Source organism: Habropoda laboriosa, unplaced genomic scaffold (genome assembly GCF_001263275.1).
Source record: "Habropoda laboriosa isolate 0110345459 unplaced genomic scaffold, ASM126327v1 scaffold76, whole genome shotgun sequence".
Taxonomy (NCBI): Eukaryota; Metazoa; Arthropoda; class Insecta; order Hymenoptera; family Apidae; genus Habropoda; species Habropoda laboriosa.
In genome coordinates, this window is record NW_017100184.1 from 426412 (window position 1) to 442741 (window position 16330).

General features: G+C 39.8%; 4 protein-coding genes across 5 annotated transcripts in view; 2 read left to right on the forward strand and 2 right to left on the reverse strand.

Moving 5' to 3' along the window:
* The first annotated feature begins 417 nt into the window (after positions 1 to 417).
* On the forward strand, positions 418 to 2485 carry LOC108579369. The gene is made up of 3 exons (XM_017942893.1): positions 418 to 538; positions 2038 to 2169; positions 2251 to 2485. The coding sequence occupies exons 1-3, from the start codon at positions 418 to 420 to the stop codon at positions 2277 to 2279; spliced, it is 282 nt and encodes a 93-aa protein (XP_017798382.1). The 3' UTR covers positions 2280 to 2485.
* Positions 2486 to 2668: 183 nt separating this feature from the next.
* Positions 2669 to 4972, reverse strand: LOC108579368 (ruvB-like 2). The gene is made up of 6 exons (XM_017942891.1): positions 4872 to 4972; positions 4394 to 4507; positions 3890 to 4324; positions 3113 to 3814; positions 2920 to 3025; positions 2669 to 2838 (listed from the first exon to the last, which is right to left on the reverse strand). Exons 1-6 carry the CDS (start codon positions 4875 to 4877, stop codon positions 2813 to 2815), a joined length of 1389 nt encoding a protein of 462 aa, XP_017798380.1. The 5' UTR covers positions 4878 to 4972; the 3' UTR covers positions 2669 to 2812.
* A 657-nt stretch (positions 4973 to 5629) lies between these two features.
* On the forward strand, positions 5630 to 10181 carry LOC108579412 (glycogen [starch] synthase). Of its 2 annotated transcripts, XM_017942943.1 has the most exons (13): positions 5645 to 5681; positions 5756 to 5947; positions 6703 to 6861; positions 6936 to 7120; positions 7454 to 7650; positions 7729 to 7921; positions 7996 to 8258; positions 8335 to 8545; positions 8624 to 8760; positions 8836 to 8968; positions 9059 to 9445; positions 9508 to 9711; positions 9797 to 10181. In XM_017942943.1, exons 3-13 carry the CDS (start codon positions 6723 to 6725, stop codon positions 9827 to 9829), a joined length of 2082 nt encoding a protein of 693 aa, XP_017798432.1. In that variant the 5' UTR covers positions 5645 to 5681; positions 5756 to 5947; positions 6703 to 6722; the 3' UTR covers positions 9830 to 10181. The 2 variants fall into 2 exon arrangements, with proteins under 2 accessions (XP_017798431.1, XP_017798432.1); XM_017942942.1 differs by having other exon boundaries at positions 5630 to 5947.
* Positions 10182 to 12897: 2716 nt separating this feature from the next.
* LOC108579411 overlaps positions 12898 to 16330 on the reverse strand; it is a 36687-nt gene continuing 33254 nt past the window's right edge. Inside the window, 6 exon segments of the mRNA XM_017942941.1 lie at positions 12898 to 13396; positions 14228 to 14248; positions 14484 to 14682; positions 14685 to 14830; positions 14911 to 15112; positions 15197 to 15345. Coding sequence (XP_017798430.1) covers positions 13014 to 13396; positions 14228 to 14248; positions 14484 to 14682; positions 14685 to 14830; positions 14911 to 15112; positions 15197 to 15345 — 1100 coding nt within the window. The 3' untranslated portion in view covers positions 12898 to 13013.

Genomic DNA, 16330 nt, shown 5'->3' on the forward strand with positions numbered 1-16330 from the left:
CAAATCCTTGACGCTCCTTCGCGGTTCCTCCACCACGCTCCCTGCCTCCTCCGATCCGTTACCACGTCGTGGGCGTGTCTTCGTATTAATTCGCGCGATTCCTCTTCTCGGGAGAGAAAAGAAGGAGCTCGACGTATTTTTCTCTTTTTCAAAGCGTACGGAGATCCCTCGTGTGACGTTTACAAGTCTCCGTCGGAGTATTCGAAGGAGAAACAGTTTTCGGTCCAAGATGTTCCGCGCGGCGCACGGCTGCACTAGAAATCCGAACCTCCGAGCTGCCAGAGAGCGGCAATTCTGTTGTTTATCCGCGGCTTTCCCCACTCGTGGCAGCAAGTGTTTTCACCTCTTTAGTCTTTGCTCGGCGTAGTGCCGGCCCAAACATCGCCAAGTCAATCGGCCCGTGCTCGCTCCGCAACTATGTCGCGGTTCTCCACCTCCCTCCTCGTTTCTTTCCTCGCGGTGATCGCGATCGCGATCGCGGTCGCACACGGCAAACCCACCATATACAAGAGGAACCAGGACAACGTGTTCGAGCCGGGTAAGTCTCCTTCGGGAACAGCCTTTTTTCTACAACTAACTAACGTCAGCTGCGATCAGACCTTCGCACAGACGGTCGAGGCTTCTTAAAAAATCGAAAGTTCCAGTTTCTCTTTCTCCGATGTTGGTCGCGCGGCAACGTTTCGCCGGTGAAAAACTTTCACTTTAATTGTCGCCGCGCCTCCTTCCTATCGAGATCGCCCTTTTCCTCTCTTTTTCCTTCTCGAACGAGAATCTTCGAGTGTCGCGGGTGTAACCAGCGTTGCTCGCTCGAGAGGACAATAGGCGAAATATCGGCGATTCGTCAGCGTCGTCTATCGCTGGCCTTGCTTGACCAAATAAAGGGCGATCTCTCGAAATCCGAATTTCCTCGAGGCGACGTTTCACATGTGGGAATAACGGGACGATGACGTCAGTCGGTGTACCGCGTGGGCTTCGATTATAGCGAGGCCGCGATCTCGTTGCAGCTTCGTAGACTAGACGCGAAAAGGGTCGCGAAAGGGTCGCGAGGTGGGCAATAAAGCTAATACCATCGAGTTATTGGGAGAGACGTTAATACGCGTTGGCGAGAAGAAGTTCGTCTGGAATTATTTTCGCCCGATTTTCGATTCACCTGCACCCTCTAATTTTCCACTCGAGCAAACTATTTTTTCTGGAAAAGGGCAATCTGTAAATCGGGCGAACGCCCACGCGGGGACATCTCGGAGATATTCGTGTGATATTCCAATTGTGTCCTTGCTACTTTGCTCGAACGCAGTTTAGTCGACGACATCCAACGACGCCTGCCTTTCACGTTTTCTTACGCTTACCCGGGAATTTGCTGAAAGGGTATCTGATAAATCGGTTTCACCGCTGTAAAACTGCATAACGCGGTTCCTGACTCGCCTTCTGGTATGATAATTAATCCGCGTAAATACCAATGCATGCTGGCGAAATTACCGAATACCTTCACAGTCTACGCGCGTTGACCTTTCGCTTTTGCATTAGGAATTCGCGCTTGCCCAGACTCCTATTTGCATTTTTTCCCAGTCTTATGCAAATGCAATCTTTCGTTAGCGTTTCAAAGTCTCTCCCTTATTTCACACCAGTTTTAATAAAAGGTGACTCGATCGATCGATCGATCGATCGATCGAATATTCCTAAGGAATAACGAGATAACCCGCCGGCGGATTTAATCGAGATTTGGTGGTGGCGGGACGAGAGAGAGGCGGTCGGAATAACAGAGATTTTCATTCGACTGGTAACAGTCCATCGACAGACAGTAATTAAACAACCGGCCTACGCCGGCAACCGCCTGTTTAACCAATCGATATTCGATTAAAAGCGATAAGCAAATATTCCCCATTAGGTGAACGTTTGATAGATCGCGATATCGCCCCGCTCCGCGATTTTATCCACCACCCCTCTTCCACATCCTCGCACGGACGAATTTCCTTTCGAATTCGTTTCAATTGTTCCACGTCAATATGTTCCACATATTTTTTCACGTGGTTGTTTCAGTGATGGTGCCAGTCTCGTCCACGGTGATTCCTCTACCGGTGTACAAAGTGGAATACGGCTTGGGATTTATATCGAAAGATAAAAAGGCTCAGTCGTCCTTCAAGCCGGAGGGTGGACTGAAACTGATAACGAGTAAGCAAAACGCGAGCCGTTCGCTTACAGGCATCCACGCGTAAATTTAATCTAACGATCGATCGATATTGTTCCACGCAGTCAAGAAGAACCAAGAAAAGAAGACGTAAAACCGTAGGCAACAGCGCGCACAAGTTACCAAGTGACCTCCTCCCTCCGATTGCAAGATGACGAAAGTTTTTTAAGTCCTGTGTCGACGAAGCGACGTAAATACACTCTTAGTGTCGTACGACCATGTATGCCAATATGTCGTAGATTGTAAGTCTATCTCGAATTTATTCGAAACGAACGTTGCGTTTCACGCGGTAACGGAAACTTCACGCCAAAAATTAATTTACCTCGACGATTAAATACTTAGTTATCTACTTTTCTCGTTACGAATTTATCGATAATAACGCCAAGTGGGATCGGATTCAACGCTCTAATGCCAAACAATAGAGTGTACGAAGGCGGAATTTGTTAAGTTTTATTTTATTTCATTTGAAATATAACGCGTCGTTTCTGATGTTACGTTTACATGTACTGTATTTACCTATGCCTATCTAGTGTTTTAAGGAAGTTGCTGATTGCCATGAAACGAAAGAAATTACCAACTTTTATTGAACAAGGTTCAAATTTAAGTCTTCTATTTATTTATTTATCGTTACGATACTTCCATTGGTTCTTCGGCTGGAATAGAAACAAATGTAACGTAATAAGCGGAGGACAATTGTGATTATCGCACGGTTATTCATCTGTGAATTTACTCACGCATTTCGTTAAACATAAAATCATCTTGGTACTCTTTCAGGAACTGAGTAGACCTGTTTTCATCTAGGAACAGGGAGTAAACGCGCTTCACGTCGTCGATATTCACCTGAAATTAATAATTAACCTTAGCCTCGCGTAGTAGAAAATGGAAACGAACGATGTAAGGATACGGGGAACAATGTTACACACGTACTTCCGTACTCTTTCTTCGCCGACTAACCAGAGAAGCGGTTGTAATTAATTGAATCGCGTATCTCAACGACGTTTCCAATGCGATTCTGGTAAGTACCGTTAAAGCGTCGTCCGCCATTTCACAGTCTTCTTCTTCGCATCTTATCTTTAAAATTTCCTTCAACTCCTTCTCCTGATAGGGAGTCGTTGGAACGATGATCATACGGTCCAGCAAATCTATCGGAATGCCATGGGGACTTTTGTAATTCGTTCCCCTGATTCGTGTAATACCTCTGTTCGTAGCCATGATAACAACGGGGGCCATTTCGTTCTCGAGTGCTCGATTCAGGAACGAGAAACATTCGATATCGAGCATGTGAACCTCGTCGATGAATAAAACACCTGGAACGATTTCTGCCTTTCCCTCCTCGCGCCATTCGGCAACTTTCGCGTTTATTTGATCTCGTATTTCGGACTTAATCTCTCCTGTATCGCCGGAAAATAACGCCAGGAATCCGTGGGTTCTACTATTTATAACATCGACTTCGTGCAAAGTTACCGTGTGTACCACCTCTTTGCGTTTTTGTAATTCACCCTCGGGACATTGCACGAATCGCGTTTGTGAACCAGTTGCGTCGTAATCCCGAGCTCTGGTGAACGATCTTCCCAGTCTGTTTATTTTTCCCGTAGCTTTGTCGATTGTAATTACGTCTCCAGCTTGTACCTGATGTAAACAAGTATCTTAAGAAACCGAAAAACGCTACTGACAAAATATAAGTACCGATCGTTTCCTACTAACTTTTTCTTTCATTAAACTATCGATTATTTTGTTTCCTAGATCGTAGATCGTTTCCATCTCCGTTGTTTTCAGCGTCAGTTTACCAACTTTTGCACCAACACCTGTCGCAGGTCTATCTACTTGGATTTCAACTACTTCACCCTCTATTATTTCTGTTTCTTCTTTGATCCTTACGCCGATGGATTTTCTAATAGCTTGGGTCAGAGCCTCGGTTTTACTCATTTCCAACGAGTATATCTCAGAGCCTGCCATTGAGGTAAATGGAGTATCCATTCCCAAAGCTTGTGCCATTCCCATAGCAATGGCAGTTTTTCCAGTGCCAGGCTGGCCCGCCAGCAAGACAGCTCTCCCAGCTATTTTACCCTCTTTAATCATCTCAAGGACAACACCAGCACCACGCCGTGCCATAAGCTGGCCAACCATTCCTTGCGATACCTAAATAATTGTGCATGGTCGGTAACAGTAAATAAGAAAATGATAATCTGAGCAAAATTAATATATTACATGACGAGGTTCTAAGCTATCATCCAAGCCTAAACCTCTAATGTGAGAGTGTGCTCCAATCCTCTCTATCCTAGTAATTTCACGGACTTCTTGAACTTTTGCAGCTGCAACAGCCTAAAACAAAAGCATTACAATGTTAATACTACACATATATCGTATATAATGCTATAAGGACAGAAATAGATCAAACAAAAGTTACCATGACAACTTGTTTTGTTTGAATTCTAAAACGAAATATAGAAATACGAAATATTATATTATAATTGGATCGTAGTAGTTATTTCAAAGAGCAGTATAGTAAACAAAAACATATCCTTATATCATCAAGTATTTCGAAACGTGAATTTATCGTAGATACGTAGTAGGTTAACCGGTACAAGCAAGGCAACAGCGTGTCAGTACTGACGTAGTTATCAACTATACTTCGCAAATAAAAATCAGCTAACATTTACAATTACAACTTGTAATCAATATTTACCGCCATGTTCGTAGATTTTCCACGTGTTTATTTCGGCACTGTCAACAAAATAACGTTCTTTCAATTCTTTCGAGAAACGCGTTCAAACTTCCACGAACATGTTCTAGAACGGAAACTTATAGCTGTACAGGATGTAGCGCTTAAACAGAGCCACCTAAAGAGCAGATTTTCAACTAACCAATTCTACGTATACTGTCGGTTGTTATGGAAACTGAGCGGTAAAAATCTAATCTAAACATCAATATTAGAAGAGCAAATATGTGCATCCATCCTTTTTTATAATTTTTAATCCTTCTGGAAAGTATCGTTAAAATATCAAATCGATAGCGTTGACTTTAATCTTTCAGGTTGCACTGATTTTTCCCTATCTATTTTAATCTTTTTATTCCAATGAATCTCAAGTATGTTTTAAACAAAAGTATTCCATTTATTAACGAAAAGATGCATATTTCATTTTTAGTCATTATCTATAAATGACTGCAAGCATAATGTAACGCTACATTATATATTTACACTTTTCTTTACAATTCAAATCGTCATTTTTACACTTATGATAATCGGTTAATCTTTCGTGTGCACAATAAGCATCAAGTATTCGCGCCATCCAAACTTTCTCTTCTGACTAAGATAAAGTTATTTGCGTAATTTGACAATTTCGCACCGTGTACATACGTGTGTTATTGCCAAAAATTAAGTATCGTCAGCAGCTGCATCGGGATGCATTTTGTACGCGTGCATCTCGATGGGACGTATACACAACGTCGTAATGAATCGAGGTGGCTGATCGCAAGCCAACGACGCGAAGATTTCGTACGTGGTCAAACTTTGGGATATCTCGTGCCATCTGTTGTTGCGAAAGAAAATACAAGCAATGTGTTTATCAGTGAACCGACGAAGATTCGTCGTCGGGTTTACAGTAGGCCGAGAAACCGACTCGAGCCCCGTTCAGCCCTTGTGTGACCTTTCGTAGTTTGTGGTGACCTTCACGCGAGGTTGACCGTGGAACTGTTCGTCTGCCCACCCACTTGCTTCTCATCTCTTCCCTTTTCTATCGTGACGCATTATTTTAAACGGATGTAAGTGTGTTGTTCGTATTCGAAAATTACTGCTTGCCCGCGTTTTCGCTTGGTGCTTGGAAGAAAACTTTCTTCGCCGCATGATTTAACGGAACCGGCAAACCCTTATAAAAGTGGCATTGCTTCTCGCTGTCATTGACCTCCGATAAACTTATTCAAGACACAACGTGCTGCTTTCGATTATGATATTTCCTCGCCGAACTTGATTTGGTTGCGGAAAGTTTAGCGTTGTTCGTAAAATTGTTCGCGTATCTCATTGATCTTGATCTTCGTCTTGAAATAGAATATTTAGCAATCGTTTCGATAATCCGATTAATTCAAAGGTGGACCGAAGCATGTCTTTTTTCATCGATGCCCAGTTATATATTATCGTGATTTCAATTATATAAACGATTTTCTGTCTCGTGCTTTTTACATTTTTTAAGAAACAATGTTAATATTATTTAAGCAAAAATAGCGCAGCCGTTACTTTTATTAAATAATACATGCGTACGAAAAAGATGTAAGATACATGTGAAAAATTTCCGTAAAGGAGAATTTAAAAAATTCAACAAATTATCGGTCAATTCGTTTATTTTATCAATTCGCAACACAGTATTGTAACGAAGAATATAAATTTTATTGTTATTAATTAAAGTTTAAAACGTTTCATTTGTAAAATGGTAGAAATTCTCTCCTTCACCTTAATTCCCTCAAACACAATGTTGCATCATTGCAAGTGTTCACAGACTTAAATTTATGCCATACAAATATAGATTGCAAAACAGCCAGCAGAATGTCAAGGGAACGTGGAGCTAGAAGATTTTACCGTATGGACAGTAGTAATGATTTATTAGAATTTATGGATCGTGGATATTCAGCACAGCATGAAAATCGATGGAATTTTGAAGTTGCTTGGGAAGCTGCCAACAAAGGTACACAATATTTCACAATGTATAATATTAACTGTTCAATTTATGACCACTGTGTTTAATCTACATCTGTTTAGTTGGTGGCATATACACGGTAATACGTTCCAAAGCATTTGTATCGACAGAAGAGATGGGGGATCAATATTGCCTTATTGGTCCATACAAAGAAACTTCAGCACGTACTGAAGTTGAAGAGGCAGATTTTCCTCATAATAGTCCATTGCATTTAGCTGTACAAACTTTACGTGATCAGGGATTCAAAGTAAGTTTAAATGACATTATAAAAAATGTCAAGTGTTAAATTATTTAGTTTAGTGACAAAGGGAAGTGTGTAATAAGGTATGGACATATTATACAGGCAAATTTGTTCCTATAACAGAGATATATCTTACAGTTAGTTAAATACTTTATTATGTGCCAAAAATAATGATTTGGCTCAAATCCAAACACAAGACCAAAATTAATTCAAGGGCAACTGCCTCCGTGTAGTTGAATTGTATAGTTACTCTCTGCTTTATTCTATTTGCGATCAAATTTCTAAAGATTAAGAACAAGTAAAACTTATATTACCATAAAAGTAAGATCTCTTATTGAGGTGGTAACAGGAACATGGCTAGTGGATGGAAACCCACAAATCATTCTCTTTGATATTGGAAGTGCAGCATGGAAATTGGACGAATATAAGCAGGAATTATGGAATACATGCAATCTTGGTATTCCTCATCTGGATATTGAAGCCAACGATGCAGTTATTCTCGGTTATCTTGTTTGTCAGTTTATTTCGGAATTCAGGTAAATTTTAGATTACATGGAATTGTAATTTCTCCGCGTCGTATTTTCTATCGCGAAACGTGAATTTTGAAATTCCAGACAAGTCGCTGAGGAATATTCCGATGTTCCTCCTCGAGTAGTCGTTCATTGTCACGAATGGCAAGCAGGTGTCGGTTTAATTGCATTAAGAACTAGACACGTGGATGTTGCTACAGTTTTTACAACGCATGCCACTCTTCTTGGAAGATATCTTTGTGCTGGAAAGACTGATTTTTACAACAATTTAGATAAGGTATTACAGATATAGAAACGAAGTTTTTTTTTTCCTATCGTAAAGACGTATTAATTAATTTTATATATTTGCAGTTTAATGTCGACGAGGAGGCAGGGAAACGTCAAATTTACCATAGATATTGCATGGAACGCGCAGCCTCGCATTTGGCGCACACATTTACAACCGTTTCGGACATAACAGGCTTCGAGGCTGAACATTTATTGAAACGGAAACCTGATATAATTACGCCAAACGGGCTGAACGTAAAAAAATTTGCAGCATTGCACGAATTCCAAAATTTGCATGCTGTTAGTAAAGAAAAAATACACGAATTTGTTAGGGGCCATTTTTACGGGTACGTATCAACGATACAAGGCTGATGCAATGTTTATTTTTCGTATTAAATTTATCTCTTTTATATCACTTTGTAGACATTACGATTTCGATCTGGATAAAACTTTGTATTTCTTCATTGCTGGACGTTACGAGTTTGGAAACAAGGGTGCTGATATATTTATCGAAGCTTTGGCTAGACTGAATCATTATTTAAAATCATCCAGACCCGATACAACTGTCGTGGCTTTTCTAATTTTCCCAGCGCGAACCAATAATTTTAACGTAGAGTCGTTGCGAGGTCATGCTGTACGTAAAATAATTTCCTTCTAAAATCGGCAAGGGATTATAGCAATTGTATCCACGTAATTTTTTTCTTTATCAAAGGTTACCAAGTCTTTGAGAGATACAATTAGTGACATACAACAGAAAATAGGAAGGCGTATGTATGAACTGTGTCTTTCTGGTCGCATGCCCGATGCACAAGATCTTTTGCAAAAAGAGGATACCATCAAAATCAAACGGTAGCGTTGAATGCTACTAGATATCGATGTCAATTAAAGTTGAAGTATTATTGAAATTTTTCTTCTTTGTCATAGGTGTTTATACGCTTTGCAAAGGAATGGATTACCTCCGGTTACCACGCACAATGTTGTAGATGATTGGAACGACCCGGTATTAAATTCTATCAGAAGGTGCAATCTTTTTAACACCGTTAACGATCGAGTGAAGGTAACGTGACACCTTGCTGTGTCAACTATCGCTTAGTTATATGCAGGTATCCCTTGGGTATATACATTTAATATCAATTTCATATCGTAGGTAGTATTCCATCCAGAGTTTTTATCATCGACAAATCCATTATTCGGTCTCGATTACGAAGAGTTTGTTAGAGGATGCCACTTGGGAGTGTTTCCGTCATATTACGAACCTTGGGGCTACACGCCTGCAGAATGTACGGTTATGGGTATCCCCAGTATAACTACGAATCTGTCTGGTTTCGGGTGTTTCATGCAGGAACATATAGCTGATCCAATGAGTTACGGTATCTATATCGTGGATAGGCGATACATCGGTTTAGAAAACAGTGTTCAACAACTTGCTCACTACATGTTCGATTTTGCACGATTGAGTCGTCGACAACGTATCATTCAGAGAAATCGTACGGAGCGTCTTAGCGATCTTCTGGATTGGAGAAATCTTGGAATCGTAAGTACTATATTCCCTACAAAACCTTGGCTCGGTGTTTGATTTACCGTTGACTGTTTCAGTATTATCGCCAAGCCAGAATTAAAGCTTTGATGACCGTTTATCCAGAGTTAGCTTCTGAATATGCCGAAGGTGGTGTAGGGCGTTTCAGTTATCCTAGACCTATCAGTGAACCACCATCGCCCTCTTCCTCAAGACACACTACTCCGGCTGCTTCAGTTCACGGATCCGACGACGAAGACGAAGACGTAGACGACGAGAAGGAGGTTCGTAGCAGATTCCGTACTATTTACGTTAATTAAATGACTCCAATTACGTTTTGAATTTCAAAATTATTATTTTTCGTTACAGCTAGAGGAATTGCGCCAAACCAATGCCAGATAAACGCTGAAAAATATCGAAGTGGCGAACAATTGTGTATATTAGATGAATGCGTGGAGACTTCGCAACAGTAGTGCCAACGATTTGATTAATATAGTCTTCCATGGAGAATTAATTAAATAAGCTGCTCGTCACATTTTTCATCCTTACAATTATTCCTCATATATAGTTTTGTTGCTTTCACACACCACGCGAAATATGATCACGACAAAATAACAGTATATACAGCAGTATTTACATGACATGCAAAATTGTTACGAACAAGTCTTCCACGGATCATACCCGCACACGTTATGTTCCACTGTCCTACACGATGAGATTGTTATATTTTAAAAACTATATTTGATGTTATACACATGCGTATATTTAGCGAGTGTTCCTATTGTATAGAGACGGTTCTTTCCATCGTGATTCTTTATATGTTCGAGCTTGTGTTATGTGTTGTTTTCTGGAAATGAAACTTAAAGAACGTATATTTGACTTTTCAACAAGAACGCTCAAATTTGTTCAGTTTGTAAGAATTATTATATTATTAATCATTAACATAATATACAAAACAAAGTGCTAAAAAGTTACATTCTTTGAACGACGAAATTATTACGTTTGGCATTCACGATTACCAAACTGTCTTGTTTCCTGCAAAAGTTTTTAAAATAAATATGTACACATATTAAGAAACGAGTAACATATTACATAACAATACTTAATATAACAAGTACAACAATATACAAAGCCACTAATCATCTTTGCGATTAGTTAAAAGTATTTAAATGTCTTTGATGATTATTACACTGAAAGAGTGAAATTTTGGAATGGTTCATTACCACGTGAAGCTGGGTAAATATACGAGGAGATGTATGAGATGAGATTCGACGCATTTTTCCATCTTTCACGTCCGCTTCCATGATTTGCACACGCTAAACGTTCATGTATTACAAAAATGCTGACATCGAATATAAAATATTCTAGCCTCTAGAATATACGTAACGATATATACATATATACACGTATGTATATATGTATGTATCAAACGTGATCAACACCTTTACCGTTGAAGTCGAAGTTTGGCCTCGATTTTGTTTAAAACGATAAAGTTTAACGTGATACACAAGCAGTCGTGATACGCGTGTTGTAACCCATAAATTTGTAAACGCCACAAGCGATAAGTGATATTTTTGATTTTCAGCAAATCGATACCTGCGTTTGCTAACGATACATAGCTACGGTCGTTTCAATATTACATGCTGTTGTCGCAATCGCCGGAAAATATTGGAAACAACGAACGGTAAAAGTGTCGATTCGTATTATTCGAGAGTAATAAATGTCGCCTGCGTAAAAAATTGTTTGCCGCGCTAGCAAGAATTACATGATCAGAAAAAACGATTGATAAAAAATGAAAAAAAAAAAAAAAGAAAAAAAAGGCAGAAGAAAAAGAAACGATTCCCGTAAAGTAACTATTGAATTGCAGTTAGTTATATGATCGTTTTGTTTTACGTAGTAATCTATAAATTATATAACCGATGTGAAACAACTTTAGGTCTACGTCGCGCGAACGATACTAAAGATACTCGTATGTTACAGGTTTATTAACAAAGAGATTAATGATACGGCTAAACAAGCGGTAAAACGTTCTCGTAGAAAGAGAGTACACATAAAGTGATGTTGGTTAAACCTAAATGGCACGTTTTATACATTACATACAATCCGAGAACTTTACACAGAGGATACTAAGAAAAGTAACTAGGATTTATTGAACGGAGAAACGAATCGCGGTGTTGTTGTAATAAATGTTAAAATTGTAAATAATACGTGTTCGTAATACTTTGATTCCTCGATGCAATTCCTTCCTTTGAAACCTGTTAAAGCCCGTTTATAAGTTTAACGGCGCTTTGTGGAACTTTTGCCTTTTTGTCTCTCGACGTTATTCGCGTGTAAAAATATTTGTAATTTCTATGACAAAATATGCAGTCGCTACGTAGCACAGTTCTCGTATATCGATCGCAGGTTAGGCTCGAAACAATTTATCGATGAAAAATTAACTATATCGCGGATGTGTTCCCTTCATTTTTACGAGATACAATTCAGTTCAGGAATTATTCTACCGTGTCTTTCGTGTGAAGTAAAATTAGTAAAAGACGATCGCGTGTCATTCCGCCGCGATTATTATCGATCCGGATGCAAAAATCATACGTTCGTAACCTATCCTCGAGGATCACGTAAGAAGATAGGTCTGCGAAGCTTGTTTTTTTTTTTTTTTTTCTTTCGTCTAAATGCGTAAACTAATAACTAGACGCTGTTTTTCTTTTTCCTCGCACTGGCAAGTTTATATCGCTTACTGCATACTTTTGTTACAGTTTCGTCGAAGCTTTTTAAACGTCGGGGAAGGAAGGGAGGCTCCTTTTTAGACCGTAGGTACAGACAACCTTTGGTTACACAACAAGAGGACTAATATTATGATATAGTATCGCGCAGTAGTCGATAAATATATATATAATATATATTTGTTTGAGAACTAATCTAAGAGTCTTTAGTTAATTGGCATTTCACGGCGTATGGCCTCAAGATACGAGTGAGTTCACGCAGTCGATATATTTCCATTTCTCTCTGGTTTTGCTCTGAACGAGATAGTAAAATTTCGAAATGCTGCATTTTTAGGTGGCGCGTGCCTCTTATTAGTCCGTTCGTTTTTCCGCGAATCTCGTGCATTTATACGAAACTGCTGATAAATATTCTTCGAACTTTGGCTAAAAGCATCGTTCAGTACACGATTACCGCTCAAAGACAAAACTCATTCAAACACGTTCAATTGGAAAACTTAAAGATTCGTTGCTTTCGAAAAAGAAAAAAACGATAACTTCCTATATTGATTTTCCAAGGACTAATCAAAATCAACATCGTTAAATTTCATAACAGCAACAACCTCTCTACCAAACGAAACAACCGATTGGTGAATTAAAATACGGCTCATCCTCGAAATCCTCGATCCTGCACACTTGTGAAATTACATCTAGTCTTAGAAACACCGAAAGGTTCAAGATAGAGTTAAGAAGCAGGATCCTACACGTGCCTCGATAAATGGTTCAGGAGGGAGTGTGTTGCTGCAATACGGTACCTGAGCACCGTGCGCAGCTTCATCTCCTGATCGTGCGTTTTCTCTCCCTGGAGAATTGTTGCGGATGGACGGATTTTACGTATGGCTCGATTGCGTCCCTCCCATTCTCTGCTGCATCATGTTCAAGAGTAACTCGGAGTACTGTTGCATCATATTGACCACCTTTCCCTGGTCTTGGCCGGCGAGCAACTCTTGGAATTTCGCGGCTGCTTCGTTCATCACCACGTTTTCCGTAGCGGAGCCTTCGTTATGGCTGTCGCCACCTGAAACGACTAGCCGCAAGGTGCGCATCGTTTCGTTCACAGACGATTCGAGACCGCGCAGCATCGTGTCCCTGTCGATGCTCGCTCGAGACGGATCGTCCTCGTTATCTATCGTTAAACGTTTGTACAGTTGCACGACATTGTCTGCTGTTCGTGTTAGCTCGTCTGCGATCGTATTGCACAGTTGCGTAGACACTGTAAAGAGTAGATGTGTTTTAATGTTCCGACCACGGATGTTTTGTATTTGGGAACGCGTTATCAACAATTACAAATGTAACCTTTGTACGATAGAAAAGATTGTTCCGATTGTTAACAGCGCGTTCAAAATATAAGCGGATGTTACATGAGAAAATTGGACTTAAAGTTGTATTTGGAGCATGTATCATCCACTTGGTAACATGGAAGAGGGATGAATGAAATCGTGCAGGCGTGCAGGTTACATCGACTCTAAAATCCGTAATGAGACCATGCTATTGTGATCGAGACCTAGAGAGACTTGGGTAGTATTCTAACGATGGTAGCTAGTTCTTCCTCGAGGTCTATGCGATGAGCTAAATTAAGAACAGATTTATGACTGCTCCTCCAGTGACTTTCTCAATGATCGGTATGACACGACAACTTCCAAATATATGTACACTATTGTTATACACAAACTTGAAAAGCTATCAAAGGTATCTCAAGGTGAAGAATTTCTTTTTCACAAAATTAATCGAACATACAAAGCAGAAGAAACGTCGAAAATAATGCGACACAGCTTGGTTGGTAAATGCAATGACATTATTTTCGTTCCGACAAGTTATCAACGACACTACTACGTTTCCCTCGAATATATTCTGGATGTGATGTGTAGCATATATTATGTACAGCGTCCTACAGACTAGATTCTAGTCTGTACTAAAACTTGGTAACGATTCTGTCTGAATGGTTTTTCGCATTGTCATAGCATGATCACTTACAAATTTTTATTACACTGAACGATTTATTATTTTCACAGGACAGCATTCTCAATAGGTGTCTTTAGTTTACCTAATGTTTTATCCGTGCCTACTGCAAGAGTAAAGCTTTTATTAGATGATAGCCTTTTACACGGGAATCAAATAATAAAAAATGAATACCAATCGATAGAACGTTTCAACACGTTTTCAGTCACGATAAATATTTTCTTTCTTGCAATCTTGCATGCTTACACTTTGAAAAGCGACAAGATGATCGTGAATCGTGAAAAAAACCAAAAGAGAGAAAGAGAGACAGAGAGTGAAAAAGAGGTGTTTGTAATACTTACACTCGGCACTGGCTACATCGATGGCACGATCAGTATCTTTGACTGGAAGTTCCTGAGGGCTAGGGTCTAATTGATTCCGATTAGCTGTCGACATTCTACTCGCATTCTGCCCTATCGTACTATTTCCGTTGCGACCGTTGGTTATAACTGTCGACGATCCGGATCTCCTCACTGCCGTACCAGGTAGACTTAAGCTGCAAAAAATGTGAAACGTGTGGATTGAAAAGCAGAATGGTCAATACTGATACTTCGAGGCCTCGGAGGAAGCGCTGGTTTTCCACCGTTTCCGTTCGAAGACGTATCCTCCGAGCTCGAATCTTCTTGATTACCCACTTGACTTAGATTTACTGGTAAAGAACAGAATGAAGGCATTATTCCTAAGCATTGGAAGATATTCAAAGTGTTGCTACTTTTATGGATAATTTACCACTTGAATACGCTCCTTGCATGCCCCTCCTTCTAAGAACAGATGGTAAATTACTATTGGAAGAGGAACTCGATTTTATTTGATGATTGATCTTGTTTTGCGAACTGATCGTTGGTCTCATTAATCCGCTAATCCTGTTGTTTCCTGCCTGGTTGTTCCATCCCCTTCCGCTTCCGGCACCAACATCCGATTCAGAATCGCTCTGTAATAATTCGCATTAGAATGAGCTACACGTTTCTCACGATCTCGTATATAACAGAACAATAACGTACGACATAAACTATACCTGATTTAAAACGCCAACGCTGCTGCTTCTTGTCATGTGAGAAGAATGATTCTTCGTGGAAGCGTGCCGCGACTGATTCCCGCTATTTGCACTTCCCAGTCCACTTCTCGTCGAAGCGTTCGCGTTCTTATTACCTACTTTTCCTGAAACTATTAGTGGACGTTAGCGAAAATCCAGCATGTTCAACGTTTCGGCTGAATTTCTCAACAAATAGTAATTGCACGTAGAAAAAGTTCCGTTCCGTATATATCAAAGGCAAACAAATGGATATTTCTCATAATAATAGAGGAAGAAAGAATAAAATTGCTCGATATTTTGAATACAGCGATAATATCGAAAATCAACTAAAACCGCGGCAAACTTCACATTGAAACACTTTCAAATTCAACCTGTATGCAACTTCAAGCATCACCGACACTCGAAAATTGTCAAAATATCGAAGTATCGATCGATATCGATAAAAGATTCTACGTATTAAGGGGGTCGTTCCAAAGAGAAGTTTAAAAGATTAAATTCTGCCAGAGGCCCGACATCGGCGAATTCTGGACGTACATATTCAGGTATATAAATCACATTGGAAAGACCCTCGTAGATGTGGCACACATTGAAAGGGTACCTTGTATCGGGCCATGCAGTAACCTATTTGGCGGGCTGACGGAAAGATCACTCAGCGAGCAGGCACGTCGCATGCCACCCCCCTCTTCTTCGCTGTCAAAAACTTTTGACGAGATTCGCCCCCCACTACTGCCAACTGTTGACAACAACACGCACACACATGCACTAAGCTACGTTTCTTTTTCTCATTAGCTCGAACATTTTGTTCGTGTATTTGTCGTATGATCGGTTCTATTTCTTTTCTTTTCTATCAACGACACTTACCTCCGATCTTGTCTTTTCTTATGTTACAATAGCTAGACCTATCTTTCAAATGTGAAATAACACGATTAACTGAATGAAACACAGATTGCAACGGTGTAATGTCGTGATTTGTAGTTTATGAATTTAAAAAACTGGGATAAGCTGTTTTCTATTTCATGCATATTGCAAAAGCAATACGTGTATGCGAAACGATAAATTAACGCACTGTTGACTTTTTCAGTTAATAAATATAGTAAATGCAAGAATTTGAAAAGT